The sequence below is a fragment of the Balaenoptera acutorostrata genome, chromosome 9 (assembly GCF_949987535.1).
Source record: "Balaenoptera acutorostrata chromosome 9, mBalAcu1.1, whole genome shotgun sequence".
Taxonomy (NCBI): domain Eukaryota; kingdom Metazoa; phylum Chordata; class Mammalia; order Artiodactyla; family Balaenopteridae; genus Balaenoptera; species Balaenoptera acutorostrata.
In genome coordinates, this window is record NC_080072.1 from 78,527,139 (window position 1) to 78,543,401 (window position 16,263).

At 35.7% G+C, this 16,263-nt stretch overlaps 1 protein-coding gene across 1 annotated transcript in view; it reads left to right on the top strand.

The window, feature by feature from the left end:
- The window catches only part of CNTN5 (contactin 5), a 1,403,535-nt gene that overhangs the window by 886,152 nt on the left and 501,120 nt on the right, over positions 1–16,263 (top strand). Inside the window, exons 5-6 of the mRNA XM_057553585.1 lie at positions 12,681–12,804; positions 12,933–13,108. Of these exons, the coding sequence (XP_057409568.1) occupies positions 12,681–12,804; positions 12,933–13,108 (300 nt within the window). The remainder of the gene's footprint in view (positions 1–12,680; positions 12,805–12,932; positions 13,109–16,263) is intronic.

Consider the following 16,263-nt stretch of genomic DNA (forward strand, 5'->3'; position numbering starts at 1 on the left):
GGAAAGCTATCTAGAGAAACTCAGGAGTTACCTTTCTCACATGCCTACCTTACACATTTTAGTTAACTGTCTGAAGATATATTGCTTCCATGGATGCAAACCCCTTGGGAAGGATATATGCTTCCCTTAGAGAATACTGTCACCTACCCAGGTGACTGAGCCTTAACTTGCCATGTGATTTTCCTACAGAGGGCAAGATCAATATCCCATAACACAAAATTGGTTCAAATGCAGAGACTAATAATGATATACATATACCAAAAAGTGTTTATTTTTCACATCATGAAGCTTTCTGTTGAGAGCAGGATAGGCTGGTAGGAAAATGGCTTGAGCAAGGAATGGGTTGCATTAGTTTTTGTTGTGGTTGGGGAGTGGAGCTGGGGTGAGAGTTCTTATGTGGGCTTGGGTTTTCGTGTTATGAACTTTCCTACCTGAGTCAAGGGAGGGATACATATCATCTTTCCCTGAGGTGAAGCAAAAGGAAAAAAAGTGACTGGTGGGGCTTGAAAGCCATCCACAGTCAAAGATCAAAAATGAAGTCAGACTTGATTACATGACTGTACAGTGCAAGTCAACCACGTAAAAATGCAAAACAAGAAGCATAACATCCATATAATATAAATGTCTAAATAATAACACTGGACCTTCTAGAAAGGTTAACAAAAAAGGATTTAGAAATAGAGACACAGGATGAAAACCCGTTTTCAGAATCTGAACATGTGAAGAAGGACTGGGACTAAAGGATTAAGTAGAAAACCAGTTATAAAAACTGGAGCACTATAACCTGATATAGCTAGATATGAGGTGGAATGGTTGAATATCTCCTGTCATAAGCCCATGGCCTGAGACTATACTAACTAAGTAGTAATCCAAAGGCCTGAACTTGGAAAGGAGAATATAAGCAGGATTCTATAATCTAATGATATATACTTCAGTGACCATTGCTTCCTAATCAAATTATATCTTCATTAAAAGCTTCAAAATTATTTTGCTTTTAAATGTAATATTAATCAAGACAAGGTAATTCTGGATGCTATAATAAACAATTTGACACAATAAATGTTCTTTTCTATTCACATCCCATTCCACTTTGTTCTTCAATGAATGGTTCTCCATGTGGAGAGTTTGGGAACCATCTAATATTTTGATATCTATTAGGATCTCACTGGCACTTACTGCTTTTTTACCTTCAGCTAATTTACAGGTGAAGAGAGAGAGAGGGTGGAGGGCCATGTGTGATTTTTGTGACGAGTCCTGGATTTCACACATGTTATTTCAGTCCAGAAGCAAGTCACACTGGAGTCCCAGTCCAATCATAAGAAAGGTTAAAAAAGTATTCCAGTGTTCTTAGGAAGAATAAATGGGATTATTGAGCATCTAACCAGTTCCTGTCACACATGAATAGACAAAACCTATCAAATATAATTGTGTGCTAATGATGAAATAAAAGTTCACTGTAGATGATCATTTTGACATTGAGTATAAGTATACTCTTAAAATACTCTTCTTCATTTATTAATTGATTATGATTCAAGTCGTTCAAGGTCAGTCTATTGGTTATATTAAAACAAATTTGTTTTTCAATAAATTAAAGTTTAAAGTTAAAAAATATCATTTTGGTTAATTTCTTATTCTACATAATATTCTATCAGAGGAACATAAGATATTCATGGAACAGCCTTCATATTCTAATCTTAATGGCAATTTCCATAAATTAAGCAAGGTATTATTGATGTGCTAATCAACTCAATTATGATAAAATCTTGAGTAAAGTGTATTTATTTTAGAACAGAATTGAATCAAAAGATGTCTTCATCTAGGACATAAACTTATGTTACTTATTTAAGGCATACTTTATTTTTGAGAATCCTAACAATAAAACAATAATTTGTTAAGACTTCATACATTACTAGAAGTGATGAAGCTAAAACTGGATAAATATCCTAGACATTATTAGAGTGGAAAGATTATCCTTCCAATTCTAAATGTTTAAGGCTCAATAAAACTTAAATAAAGCATTTTCATTCTCCCAAGTATGATTATTTGTAAATGATATTTTTATACTTTACTTTTCCTGGGATGTTCATAGATTTCATAGTTATGTTTTGTCTTAAACACATTTTCATATAAGTAACATAGGGAGATAAAAAATAGTTTGTTAATTATCTATTCCTGTGTAAAAATTATCTCAAAACTTAGCAAATTAAAAGAATAATCTTTCATTTTCTCAAAGAGACTGTGGGTCTGGAATCTGGGTGGTTTAGGTGGGTGGTTCTGGCTTAAGTTCTCTCATGAGATGAAATGTCAGTCAAGCTGTTGATTGTAGCTGCATTCACCTTTGAAGGACAGACTGAAGGAAGTTCCACTTGAAAACACACTCGTGGTTGTTAGTAGACTGCAGTCTCTTGTTGGTTGTTGGCCAGGCCAAAGATTTCAGTTTGTCTTGTGTGGATCCCTCCATAATCTGAAAAAATTGTACTCAGGATATAACAACTGTCTTCCTCTGAGGATGTGACTGACAATAACATTGGAAGAACAGTTTCAAGAACCCATACATGAAATCAAAGTACATATGACAAGATAACAGAAGATGATCAGAAGTAATCCTTAGAGCTCAGGAAACAAATGGAAGAGACAAAGAAAACCATTAAAGAGTTGAAACCCTAATTATTGGTAATATAAAGGCAACTAGAGCTCAGGAAACAAGTAGGAGAGACAAATAAAACCATTAACGAGTTGAAACAATCATTATTGGTAATATAGAAGCAACTGAAAAGATAGGAGCATAGCAAACAAATTAGAAGTCAAACAAATAGGAAAATAATAAAAATATAAAACTTATTAGAGAGATGATAGAGCAGACATTTTTTTTTTTAAAAAAGCCAACATATGTTTAAGTGGTATGAGGAAAATAAAACAAATGAAGAAGAAATATTCCCAAAAAAGAAAGTTTTGAGGAGGGAAATAAAGATGGTGGAATAAGAATATGTGGAGCTTACCTCCCCCAACAAATACACAAAAAAGTACATCTACGTGTGGAACCCACTGAAAATGAACTGGAAACTAGCAACACTCCGATACAACCAAGGATATAAGAAAGATGCAGATGCAGTTGGGTAGGAAGGGAATAAAAGCAATTGGGTCAAGACCTGTGCCCCTGGAAGGGACTCAGAGGACAAGGGAGATTACACCGGTATACACCCACCCTGGGGAGTGAGCGGCTCAAGCCACAGACTGGGTGTCCCTGTGCTGAAGTCCCATGCAGAGGAGACAAGCCCCCTTGGCTGGTTGAAGGACCTTTGGATCAGAGAGAATGTCTGGAAAAGCCTGCACTCCACTTGTGAGGCGTGTGCACACTCTAACTAGCCCCCAAGGCAGAGCAGAGAGGGTCCTGCTCTAGTGGCTGCAGGTTTCCCATGACCGACCACCTCGTGGTGCACGCCATAGCCCAAGTCAAGCAAATGCTCTGGCCCCACTCACTCCATGGCACAGTGCAGTGCTGGATCTGGAGCAGCTTGACTGGGGAAAGGACTCTACCATGGGATGCAGAAGCTATCTTGTCTCAGGGCAGAGCCCAGGGAGGGTGGCAGCAGCCATAGTAGGCACTTCCTCAGGCAGTGTCCCAAAAGCTGCCTAGATCTCTGACAGTGACTGCTCCACCACAGCTAATCTCCAAACATGTGCTGAGAGTCCATGTGGGTTCTGCCAGCCCTGAGAAGTGACTCCACAACAGTGAGAGGGTGATGGGAGAAACAGAGGCAGGGGGCAACGATTGGCTGTGAGAGACAAAGGGAACTTGCACACAAGGTTGCATCTGAGCAGAGCCACATTCGCCTACACAGGCAGCACATGGACCTCTGTTTGCACGTGGGCCCCACTTGCTTCAGCACTCCCCTCTTCTGGGGCAAAGGTCCTGGTGTGGGGAGAGAGAAAAATACACACTAAGGGAAGAGAGCCACTTAGAGCCCAATCCTCAGGGCTTCTGCGCCAGTAACTTGGGATCAGACCCTACCCCTGACAGTGTGGTGATAGCCACTGATCAGAGAGGAAGTCCTGCCTCATACCCAGTGCCAGCTTTAGCTCCTCCATCTCCAGCCCCACCCCTTACCAAGGTGACAGCTACCAGCACACCTTGAGGAAAGATGTGACTGGCGTCCGCTTCAGATCCAGCCGTCCTACCAAAGGCATTAGGCATACACAGTCTGCGTAGGGAGGTTCCCACATAAGAACACCACTTCAAGACTGTAACTGGTAATTATTTCACCTAAATTCATAGAGACAGAGAAAATTAAGTAAAATGAAAATGTAGAGGAACTATTCTCAATTGAAAGAACAAGAAAATACCCCTGAAAAACAAATAAACAGAAATAATTTACCAGTTAAAGAATTCAAAGTATTGGAAATAAAGATGTTAACTGAATTAGGAAAAATAATTGATCTAACCACTGAACATTTTAACAAGGAACTAGAAAATATAAAAAAGACCCAATCAAAAATAAATAATTCAGTATATGGAATACAAAACACCTTAGAAGGAATGAATAGCAGACTAAGTGATACAGAATAACAAATAAGTTATCTGGAAGATAGAATAATGAAAATCACCCAAATAGAACAGGAAAAATAAAAATAAATTGTATAAAATGAAAGCACTTGAAGAGATCTCTGACCCAAATAAACAAAATAGAAATGAAAGACTAGAAATGACAAATGATATCACAGAGATACAAAAAAAAAAAAAAAAAAATGAGAGAATGCTATGAACGGTTATATGCCCACAAATTGGACAACCTAGAAGAAATGAACAAATTTTTAGAAAGATACAAACTGCCAAGACGGAATCAAGAAAATCAGACTATTTTAACAGACTGATCACTAGTATTGAAAATGAATTTGTAATTAAAAAACTCCCAGCAAACAAAGCCCATCAAGGACTGGATGGTTTCACAGGGGAATTCTATAAGACACATAAAGCGGAACTAATACCTGTCCTTCTCAAACTATTCCCAAAGCTGAAGAGGATGGAACACTCCAAAATTCATCATATGAGGTTACAACAACCCTGATACCAAGACCAGATAATAACACTACAAAAAAATAAAATTATAGACCAATATGTTTGATGAATATACATACAAAAATACTCAACAAAATATTAGCAAACTGAATATGATAATATCTAAAAAGGATCATACACCATGATCAAGTCAGATTTATCCCAGGAACACAAGTATGGTTCAACATTTGCAAATCAATTTTTTCTACTCTGATTGCTGTGTTTAAAACGTCCAAAACTATGTTAAATAATAGTGGTGAGAGTGAGCATCCTTGTCTTGTTCCTGATTTTAGAGGAAATGCTTTCAGTTTTTCACCATTGAGAACAATGTTGGCTGTGGGTTTGTCATATATGGCCTTTATAATGTTGAGGTAAGTTCCCTCTATGCCTACTCCTGGAGAGTTTTTATCATAAATGGGTGTTGAATTTTGTCAAAAGCTTTTTCTGCATCTATTGAGATGATCATATGGTTTTTATACTTCAGTTTGTTAATATGGTGTATTACATTGATTGATCTGCATCTATTGAAGAATCCTTCAGTTCCTGGGATAAACCCCACTTGATCATGGTGTGTGATCCTTTTAATGTGCTGTTGGATTCTGTTTGCTAGTATTTTGTTGAGGACTTTTGCATCTATGTTCATCAGTGATATTGGTCTGTAGTTTTCTTTTTTTATGACATCTTTGTCTGGTTTTGGTATCAAGGTAATGGTGGCCTTGTAGAATGAGTTTGGGAGTGTTCCTCCCTCTGCTATATTTTGGAAGAGTTTGAGAAGGATAGGTGCTAGCTCTTCTCTAAATGTTTGCTAGAATTCACCTGTGAAGCCATCTGGTCCTGGGCTTTTGTTTGTTGGATGATTTTTAATCACAGTTTCAATTTCAGTGCTTGTGATTGGTCTGTTTATATTTTCTCTTTTTTCCTCATTCAGTCTCAGAAGATTGTGCTTTTCTAAGAATTTGTCCATTTCTTCCAGGTTGTCCATTTTATTGGCATATAGTTGCTTGTAGTAATCTCTCATGATCCTTTGTATTTCTGCAGTGTCAGTTGTTACTTCTCCTTTTTCATTTCTAATTCTATTGATTTGAGTCTTCTCCCTTTTTTTCTTGATGAGTCTGGCTAATGGTTTATCAATTTTGTTTATCTTCTCAAATAACCAATTTTAGTTTTATTGACCTTTGCTATCGTTTCCTTCATTCCTTTTTCATTTATTTCTGATCTGATCTTTATGATTTCTTTCTGTCTGCTGACTCTGGGGTTTTTTTGTTCTTTTTTCTCTAATAGCTTTAGGTGTAAGGTTAGGTTGTTTATTTGAGATTTTTCTTGTTTCTTGAGGTAGGATTGTATTGCTATAAATTTCCCTCTTAGAACTGCTTTTGCTGCATTCCATAGGTTATGGGTCATCATGTGTTCATTGTCATTTGTTTCTAGGTATTTTTTGATTTCCTCTTTGATTTCTTCAGTGATCTCTTGGTTATTTAGTAGTGTATTTTTTAGCCTCCATGTGTTTGTATTTTTTGCAGTTTTTTCCTGTAATTGATATCTAGTCTCATAACATTGTGGTTGGAAAAGATACTTGATACGATTTCAATTTTCTTAAACTTACCAAAGCTTGATTTGTGACCCAAGATATGATCTATCCTGGAGAATGTTCCATGAGCATTTGAGAAGAAAGTGTATTCTGTTGTTTTTAGATGGAATGTCCTATAAATATCAATTAAGTCCATCTTGATAATGTGTCATTTAAAGCTTGTGTTTCCTTATTTATTTTCATTTTGGATGATCAGTCCATTGGTGAAAGTGGGGTGTTTAAGTCCCCTACTATGATTGTGTTACTGTCGATTTCCCCTTTTATGGCTGTTAGCATTTGCCTTATGTATGGAGGTGCTCCTATGTTGGGTGCATAAATATTTATAATTGTTATATCTTCTTCTTGGATTGAACCCTTGATCATTATGTAGTGTCCTTTTTGTCTCTTGTAATAGTCTTTGTTTTAAAGTCTATTTTGTCTGTTATGAGAATTGCTATTCCAGCTTTCTTTTGATTTCCATTTGCAGGGAATATCTTTTTCCATCCCCTCACTTTCAGTCTGTATGTGTCCCTAGGTCTGAAATGGGTCTCTTGTAGACAGCATATATACAAGTCTTGTTTATGTATTCATTCAGGCAGTCTATGTCTTTTGGTTGGAGCATTTAATCCATTTACATTTAAGGTAATTATCAATATGTATTCTCCTATTACCATTTTCTTAATTGTTTTGGGTTTGTTTTTGTAGGCTTTTTCCTTCTCTTGTGTTTCCTGCCTAGATAAGTTCCTTTAGCATTTGTTGTAAAGCTCGTTTGATGTTGCTGAATTTTCTTAATTTTTGCTTGTCTGTAAAGGTTTTCATTTCTGCGTTGAATCTGAATGAGATCCTTGCTGGGTAGAGTAATCTTGGTTGTAGGCTTTTCCCTTTCATCACTTTAAATATGTCCTGCCGCTCTCTTCTGGCTTGCAGTTTCTGCTGAAAGATCACCTGTTAACCTTATGGGGATTCCCTTGTATGTTGTTTGTTGGTTTTCCCTTGCTGCTTTTAATATTTTTCTTTGTATTTAATTTTTGATAGTTTGATTAATATGTGTCTTGGCATATTTCTCCTTGGATTTATCTTGGGTGGGACTCTCTGTGCTTCCTGGACTTGACTGACTATTTCCTTTCCCATGTTAGGGAAGTTTTTAACTACAATCTCTTCAGGTATTTTTTCAGACTGTTTCTTTTTCTCTTCTTTTCTTGGACCCCTATAATTCGAATGTTGGTGCATGTAATGTTGTCCCAGAAGTCTTTGAGAGTGCCCTCAATTCTTTTCATTCTTTTTTCTTTATTCTGCTCTGTGGTAGTTATTTCCTTATCTTCCAGGTCACTTATCCATTCTTCTGCCTCAGTTATTCTCCCATTGATTTCTTCTAGAGAATATTTAATTTCACTAATTGTGTTGTTCATCATTGTTTCTTTGCTCTTTAGTTCTTCTATGTCCTTGTTAAACGTTTCTTGTATTTTCTCCATTCTATTTCCAAGATTTTGGATCATCCTTTCTATCATTACTCTGAATTCTTTTTCAGGTAGACTCCCTATTTCCTCTTCATTTGTTTGGTCTGGTGGGTTTTTACCTTGCTCCTTGATCTGCTGTATATTTCTGTGTCTTCTCATTTTGCTTAACTTACTGTGTTTGTGGTCTCCTTTTTGCAGGCTGCAGTTCTTAGTTCCCATTGTTTTTGATGTCTGCCTCAGTTGGTAAGGTTGGTTCAGTGGTTTGTGTAGGCTTCCTTGTGGAGGGGACTGGTGCTTGTGTTCTGGTAGGTGGAGCTGGATCTTGTCTTTCTGGTGGGAAGGGCTGCATTTGTGGGGGGTGTTTTGGGGTGTCTGTGAACTTAGTATGACTTTAGGCAGCCTTTATTCTAATGGGTGGGGTTGTGTTCTTGTCTTGCTAGTTGTTTGGCATTGGGCATCCAGCACTGGAGCTTGCTGGCCTTTGGGTGGAGCTAGGTCTTAGTGTTGAGACAGAGATCTCTGGGAGAGCTCTCACCAATTTATATTATGTGGGGCTGGGAGATCTCTGGTGGTCCAATGTTCTGAAGTCAGCTCTCCCACCTCAGAGACTCAGGCTTGACGCCATGCCAGAGCACCAAGACCCTGTCAGATACACGGGTCAGAAGAAAAGTGAGAAAAAATGAAAGAAAAATAAAATAAAACTATTAAAATAAAAAAATAGAAAAGTAATAAGAAAAAAAGAAGAGAACAACCAAATCGAAGCACAAATCCACCAATGATAACAAGCTCTAAAATCTGTACTAAGATAAACATAAAAATCAGAAACAAGTCAGTCACAGACAGCAAACTCCAAGTCTACAGTTGCTCCCAAAGTCTACCGCCTCAATTTTGGGTTGCTTTGTTGTCTATTCAGGTATTCCACAGATGCAGGGTATATCAAATTGATTGTGGGGATTTAATCTGCTGCTTTTGAGGCTGCACATAAAAATTTCCCTTTCTCTTCCTTGTTCACACAGCCCCTGGGGTTCAGATTTGGTTTTGGCCCCACCCCTGCATGTAGCTTGCCCCCAGGCTTCTGTTCCCTCCCAGAAAGGATGCAGTTAAAGCAGAGGCTGATTAGGGGGCTGTTGCTAATTCAGGCCAGGGGGAGGGAGGCGTATGGTAGTTAAAATTGGAATGTGGGGCGAGACTGCAGCAGCAGAGGCTGGTGTGACATTGCAACAGCCTGAGGCATGCCATGTGTTCTCCCAGGGAAGTTGTCCCTGGATCACAGGACCCTGGCAATGGCGGGCTGCACAGGCTCCCGGGGTTTGTAGATAGTGACCTGTGCTTGCACCCAGGATTCTTGGTGGCTGCAGGAGTAGCATTAGCGTTTCATGCCCTTCTTTGGTGTCTGAGTTGATAGCCGTGGCTCACTCCTGTCTCTGGCGCTCATTTAGGTGGTCCCCTGCCTTCTGTGGGCAGAGAGGGAATGAATCCCCTCTCCTCGCTCACCCTGAAACAATGGTCTCTTGCCTCTTAGGTAGGTCCAGAGTTTTTCCCGGACTCCCTCCTGGCTAGCTGTGGAGCACTAGCTCCCTTCAGGCTGTGTTCACACAGCCAACCCTAGTCCTCTCCCTGGGGTCTGACCTCCAAAGCCCAAGCCTCAGCTCTCAGCCCCCACTCACCCTGGCAGGTGAGCAGACAAGCCTCTCAGGCTGGTGAGTGCTGGTCGGCACCTATCCTCTGTGTGGGAATCTCTCTGTTTTGCCCTCTGCACCCCTGTTGCTGCACTCTCCTCCGTGGCTCTGAAGCTTTCCCCACACCCACCCCGTCTCTGCCAGTGAAGGGGCTTCCTAGTGTGTGGAAACTTTTCCTCCTTCACAGCTCCCTCCTAGAGGTGCAGGTCCCATCCCTTTTCTTTTATCTCTGTTTTTTCTTTTTTCTTTTGCCCTATCCAGGTACGTGGGGATTTTCTTGCCTTTTTGGAAGTCTGAGGTCTTTTGCCAGCATTCAGTAGGTGTTCTGTAGTAGTTGTTCCACATGTAGATGTATTTTTGATGTATTTGTAGGGAAGAAGGTGATCTCCATGCCTCACTCCTCTGCCATCTTAAGGTCTCCTGCAATGCATCATTTTTATCAATAGATGGAGTCTACTACTACAGGTGTATGTATAAAATTGTCTGATTTTGTCTATAATAATACCTTGTTGGTATGGAATTTTAAAAACGAATCCCTTCAGAGATGATAGAATCATCTTTGATTACTCTTTGCTGGGGACTGGAAAGCTCTACATTGACCCAGGCTCTTCCACCCCTTACAATGAACTTTATTTCTAAGAGAAAACCAAGAGAAAGAGGAAGAACAAAGAGAGAGAGAGAGAGAGAGAGAGGAAGAGGGCTCACTGAGTCACTAAGATGCTTTCAAAGTGACAATGAACAAAGATATCTAACAGAGTACAAGCAGTCAGAATACATGTTTTTCAGACTAGTCCCTTATTTTCCAGTCTGTGGTTTAGCAGATCTCATCTCTCTGCTTTTCCCCAGTCTGGGAAGCCTTTATTTCTCTTGTTCTGTTTTGACAATTTTCAGAATATAAGATTTGGAACCATAGAAACTTAGTTAAAATCAACTATTTACTATGTGGCTAATTTTGTGGAAGTCTCCTCTCAGAACCTCAGCGTTTTCAACTTTGAATTACAAATAATTATAAAACTCAGCTCAGATAATTAAATAATAATATATGAAAGTGTTTGTAAATGTTATTTAAATGTATAATAATAATTATTATTGTTATAAATAATAGTAATAGTAGTAGTAGTGATAGTGGTAGTGGTAATCAGGTTCTATATTCCAAAGCCCTGGCTTTGTGTCCCAAAGTTATCATTTATTTACTATACAAATTTACTTAATTGATTTCAGCCTCAGTTTTGTCTTCTACAAAATGGGGAAATTAAATAGATAACTAATAAAAAACTATCATATAGCACAGGGAATTCTACTCAATACTCTGTAATGGCTTATATGGGAAAAAAAAATCTAAAAAAGAGTAGTTATATGTATATGTATAACTGATTCACTCTGCTGTACACCTGAAACTAACATAACATTGTAAATCAACTATACTGAAATAAAAATTAATTAAAAAATAAAGGGTACTACTGCTAAAGAGAAAAATTAAAAATCACTGCTCTATAAAAGAAATAAAAATAAAACGAGGAAATTAATTCTAGTCACATTGTTGTTATGTGTTACATGATATATTGCATATAAATTATTCAGTATAATGTCTGACATATAATAATTATAACACAAGTAAACTTTAGTTATTATTCTTATTAATTATAATTTACTGAGTACTTGTGGCATACTAAGTATTTACAAATGTTGATCCATCCTCATAATAATATTGTAAGGAGACATTATTATCCACAATTAATAAATGAAGCAGCAAAGGATAAAAGTAGTTGGCTCAAGGCTAGAAAATGATGGTATTAGAATTTGAACCCAAGTGTCTGACTCTAAAGCTCAAGAATTTTAAAATATATATAAAAATATAAGATATATTTATTAAAAGTTAATCTTATGCATCATAGATATTTATAACATTAATTTAAATAATTATATTTTAATGAGTAAAGACCAGAAGGAATTCTTTTTTCATGACTTGATTGTGCAGTTTAATTCTAACTGAGATTTTGACAAGGTTTCATGTGCTTTTCTGAATTTTTAAAAATTCATTATGATGCAACAACATGCAGTATAATATTTTGACAATAATTTTCTCAAGTTATTTATTTATCAAATCATTTATTTTCCTCTTTTAAAATAAAACTTTAAGTAACAGCAATATAATTTGGTATAGAATAATACATTTTAGTTATTTTCATGTAATTTTTTTTGGTTGTAGCTAAGGAAAAAGATGCCTTCCTTTTTATGCCTCTTCTCTTCTTATTTACTTATTTACTTTATCTACCAGCTGGTAAACATTTAATTGTATACAGTTTTGTCATCTTTATTCAATTATTTGACTTATTTTGAGGACATGTCTCATTTATTCCATGAGAATGTGTGTACTTGCATTACATCATTTTCCCCTTACAATCCAGCAACATTAAGCACTAAAAGTCCTTGATTGAATGAGTGAAGAAAGGAATATGTGAAAAATGCACGAAGACCAACATTTTCATGTCTGTAGTACCCAAGTAGTAACACTATATTAGTTCATGATTTTCCTTTATCATATATTATTTTTAACATTCTAAGACTTTTACAAAATTTTGGGTTTTTTAAAATAATGTTTTTGTTTAATATTATTCTCCTTAGCTCCACTTTTGGTGAATTCAAAGATATATATTTTAGAATGTACAACATCTATGTTTGAGATGTGTTTTTTCATTTCATATATCATATTTTTAAAAGCAGTCTTGGTCAATGACAGAAAAAATCCATTTAGGTGTCTGCAATTTTCTAAAACAATGTAATTTGCTAGCTATATCTTTCTTTGATAATATGCCTGTTTATTATGAGGAAAGTGCAATAATTTTGAGTAGGAACATAGTGGAGAAAAAATGTCTTGATATTTCGAGAAATTTTAAAGTGTTTCCTTTTGGTCCTTACAGAAAGTGTGGACTACGGGCCAGTGTTTGTGCAAGAACCAGATGATATAATTTTCCCGACTGATTCTGATGAAAAGAAACTAGCACTGAATTGTGAAGCTCGTGGCAACCCAGTTCCCAATTACAGGTAGAAATTCACTGTTAATCATTTTTCTTAAGTCTTAAAAATTCCTTTCAATGAGATTCTGACACTCCCAGGGAGTATTATAATGTCTCAAGTAATTTTTATGTATTTGTCTTCTGATTTTTCCTAAGATGGCTTCGAAATGGAACAGAAATAGATTTGGAAAGTGATTATCGCTACAGTTTGATAGATGGGGCCTTCATTATAAGCAATCCAAGTGAAGCAAAGGATTCTGGCCATTATCAGTGTTTGGCAGCCAACACGTTTGGAAGTATTCTTAGTAGAGAAGCTGTACTTCAGTTTGCCTGTGAGTAAAGTATTGCTCTTTCCACATATACATATATAGTGTGTGTGTGTGTGTGTATATATATATATACATATACATATATATATATATATAAAACTTTAAAGTTTAGTGAGGCAATAGCTTATGACTTCAACTTTTAAAATCATGGTATAAACTGGTAATGATTAGAAGTATGAAAACAATGTGTTTCTTCCTGAGATATTTTCAAATTCCTTGAAATGTTTGCCCTCTTCACATAAATAGCAGTCTGGTGAGGTTAAAAATTCTGTTCATAAAAGCAGAAAAAGTTTTAGAATTGAAATATCCTTTGAAATCTAGTAAGAAATAGATTTTTAATTTTTTCTGTCTGCCTTTAAAATATACACTTAACTGCTTTTATTCTTCTACTGTCTATTATAGTCACTATTTGCTATAGATTCTTCTGGACATAAGATAGCACACACTAAAAATTCTGCTTGTAGTCAGGTAACCAAAGAAATGCCTCTGAAATGCTAATATCTCAGATTCTGATTATAACTTCCCTCCCAGTTTTTTATTAGAAAAAAGACACCACATGTAATCATTCATGTATACTAGAATATATACATTTTCTAAAATAGATCGTATATCTAATTAACTAAATGTAGAGATTTCTTAAAACTCTTGAAATCATTTCATTTATGATGGGGTCTTACACCAAATTAAGGATAGGCTACTGGATGAGATCATTTCTTAGTAGGTAATCCTACTTGAATTAAATTCTTGAGGATTATAATCTCTAAGAAATAGAAGGGCCAGGGATCTTTGTGTTAATAATTCATATGTAACTATAATGGCTATGTAATTTGTCACAAAAAGATTTTTAAGTTAAAATTACACCCTGAAGAATGGAATAATTGATTTTTGTCTGTATAATCATCATGTATTATGTCTAATTAACCCAGAACCCAGACACCCTATTAAAGGAGTGTGAAGGAGAAAAGGAAAGAATAAAGGAATGATAATGGATTCAGTTTCGAGAACATCGAGCTAGATACTAAAAAAATCAAAATATCTTTTAAAGTAAAATTGGCTAAGGAGTTTAGATTTGTACTTTACATACACCAAATATACCAAGATAGAAGCCTAAGTATACTCCTTTTGTTTTTGAAAATATTATGTGGTGTATCACAGAACCTAAAACTTTTCAGTATGTACATTGAAAAAATCCTAATAAACCAAATAAACAACCCACCTAATTGCTCCTCTGTTTAATAGAGCAGTCTTTTCAAGACAGATACAGCAAATCCAGAAAACACGATGTACTAGTATTAGTGGCTTATACCTTTCTCTTTGGTCTATACTCTCTAATACAAGTACGCTAATTCTCAATAGCCTGTATATCAGTTGTTTTTCTCCCAAATCAGCAGTGGTGGCAAAATATGCAATGTTTTCTGCATTATTCAGACCAGAAATCTATTTACTGAAAGATCCTAGATGTCTATATGATTGTGTCTTTCTAGATTTTTGCAAAGACCTGTCACAGCTATCAAATAGTCAATCCCACCTACAGTGAGCAAGTTGGCACCAGCATTTACAGTTCAATGACTAGGCAAGGGAAGCTTTATCTCTCAATCAACCTACCTACCTACTTACTTATCTTATCTATTCCACGTCAAGCTGTCCTGAACTTAATTTAGAGCAATATTTGCTTTATTTTTAACTTAAATGTATGGGTAGACAGACACATGCAATCATTGGTAGTGTCTTATTACTCTGCCTCTCCCCAACCCCACCCCACCTGACTCACTGCTGTGTTCTGGAGACCATGCATATGCATAAGAGCCTGTAAGATGCCTGGTTGAAGCAGTCAGTCACTTATATAAGGAAGGCCACTTCTGCCTCAAAATTGCTCCCCTAGATTCCATTATGTCTGCGTTGATGATATAAAAATTAAGTCTGTTAGGCTTAGTTTTATGTTTTGCCTGGTGATATTTGGGGAAAAAATGCAAATACAGGTGATAGAGAAGATAGGATGAAGAAAATCAGTTTGCTTTCTAGTATACCTGGGTGTGAGCATGGGTGCTAGGAGTCACCCATTCTCTAGGAATCAGGGTAGTTTTATGATTAAGGGGAGAAAATGAGGTAGGATGTTGGGGAGAAAGAAAAGAAGGGGCTTCTGAAAGGAAGTGAGAGCAAACAAATGTAAAGCAAGATTACAAACTTGGTGGCAACTTTCCTTTACATCATGATTTTCTATGACCAGCCTCAGAGATAGAGAATGAACTCACTGTTTGTTGTTGATAGAATGCTTAATGTCCAAAGGGCTTTTGTGGCTACAGGAACTCTGATTACTTTTTATACATTTTGAAGCTGAAATCATTAATTATTTATATCCATCAGCCACTATTTATGTAAAAATTTAAATATGTATTACATAACTAATATTTCAAAACAAGTATATTTAGTAAGTTTAGATAATTATTAAAACATATTAGATTAAATTAAATATTTAAATCTAATACAAGTCTGTTAAATGTTTTAAGTGTCATATAATTAGACAAAATTACAAATTATCAAAATGATTACAAATTTATGAACTCGGTTTACAATTATTTTGTTATATAAATATTTTTACCTTTATATCTTAATTTTATCATGTATTACACAATAATTTTATCAGCTATGGTTTTCTACATTGTGTAGTGCAATTGTGATTTTCTAAAATCAAATAGAAAAGAGGATCATATTACCTAATCCAGAGTAGTTTCTGAGTTATCAACCAATTGAATTTGGGTTGCTCCTTTCAAAGTGAGACTGTTAACAGACTTGGCCTCTTTTATAATTTGAACATTATTTTTGTTATATCAATAATACTTTAAATAATAATACTTTAAATAATAATAATAATACTTTAAATCTATAGCTTTTGCATAGGTTTTCACCTTTTGAAATATGACATATTTGCCTAAAATAATGTGATTTTAAGACTTAATTGGACAATGTTAAATAAACATTAAATGTGTCTTCCCTAATTATATTCATAGAAAAAAGTACTGATCTATATTTTATAAATAAGTACATATTTAAATGAAGAATCAAGATATTCATATATTAACAATTCCATACTTATTAAAAGTAATAACATTTAAACATATCCTACTAGAATTATCTTCCTTTTGTATGAAAATTGTATA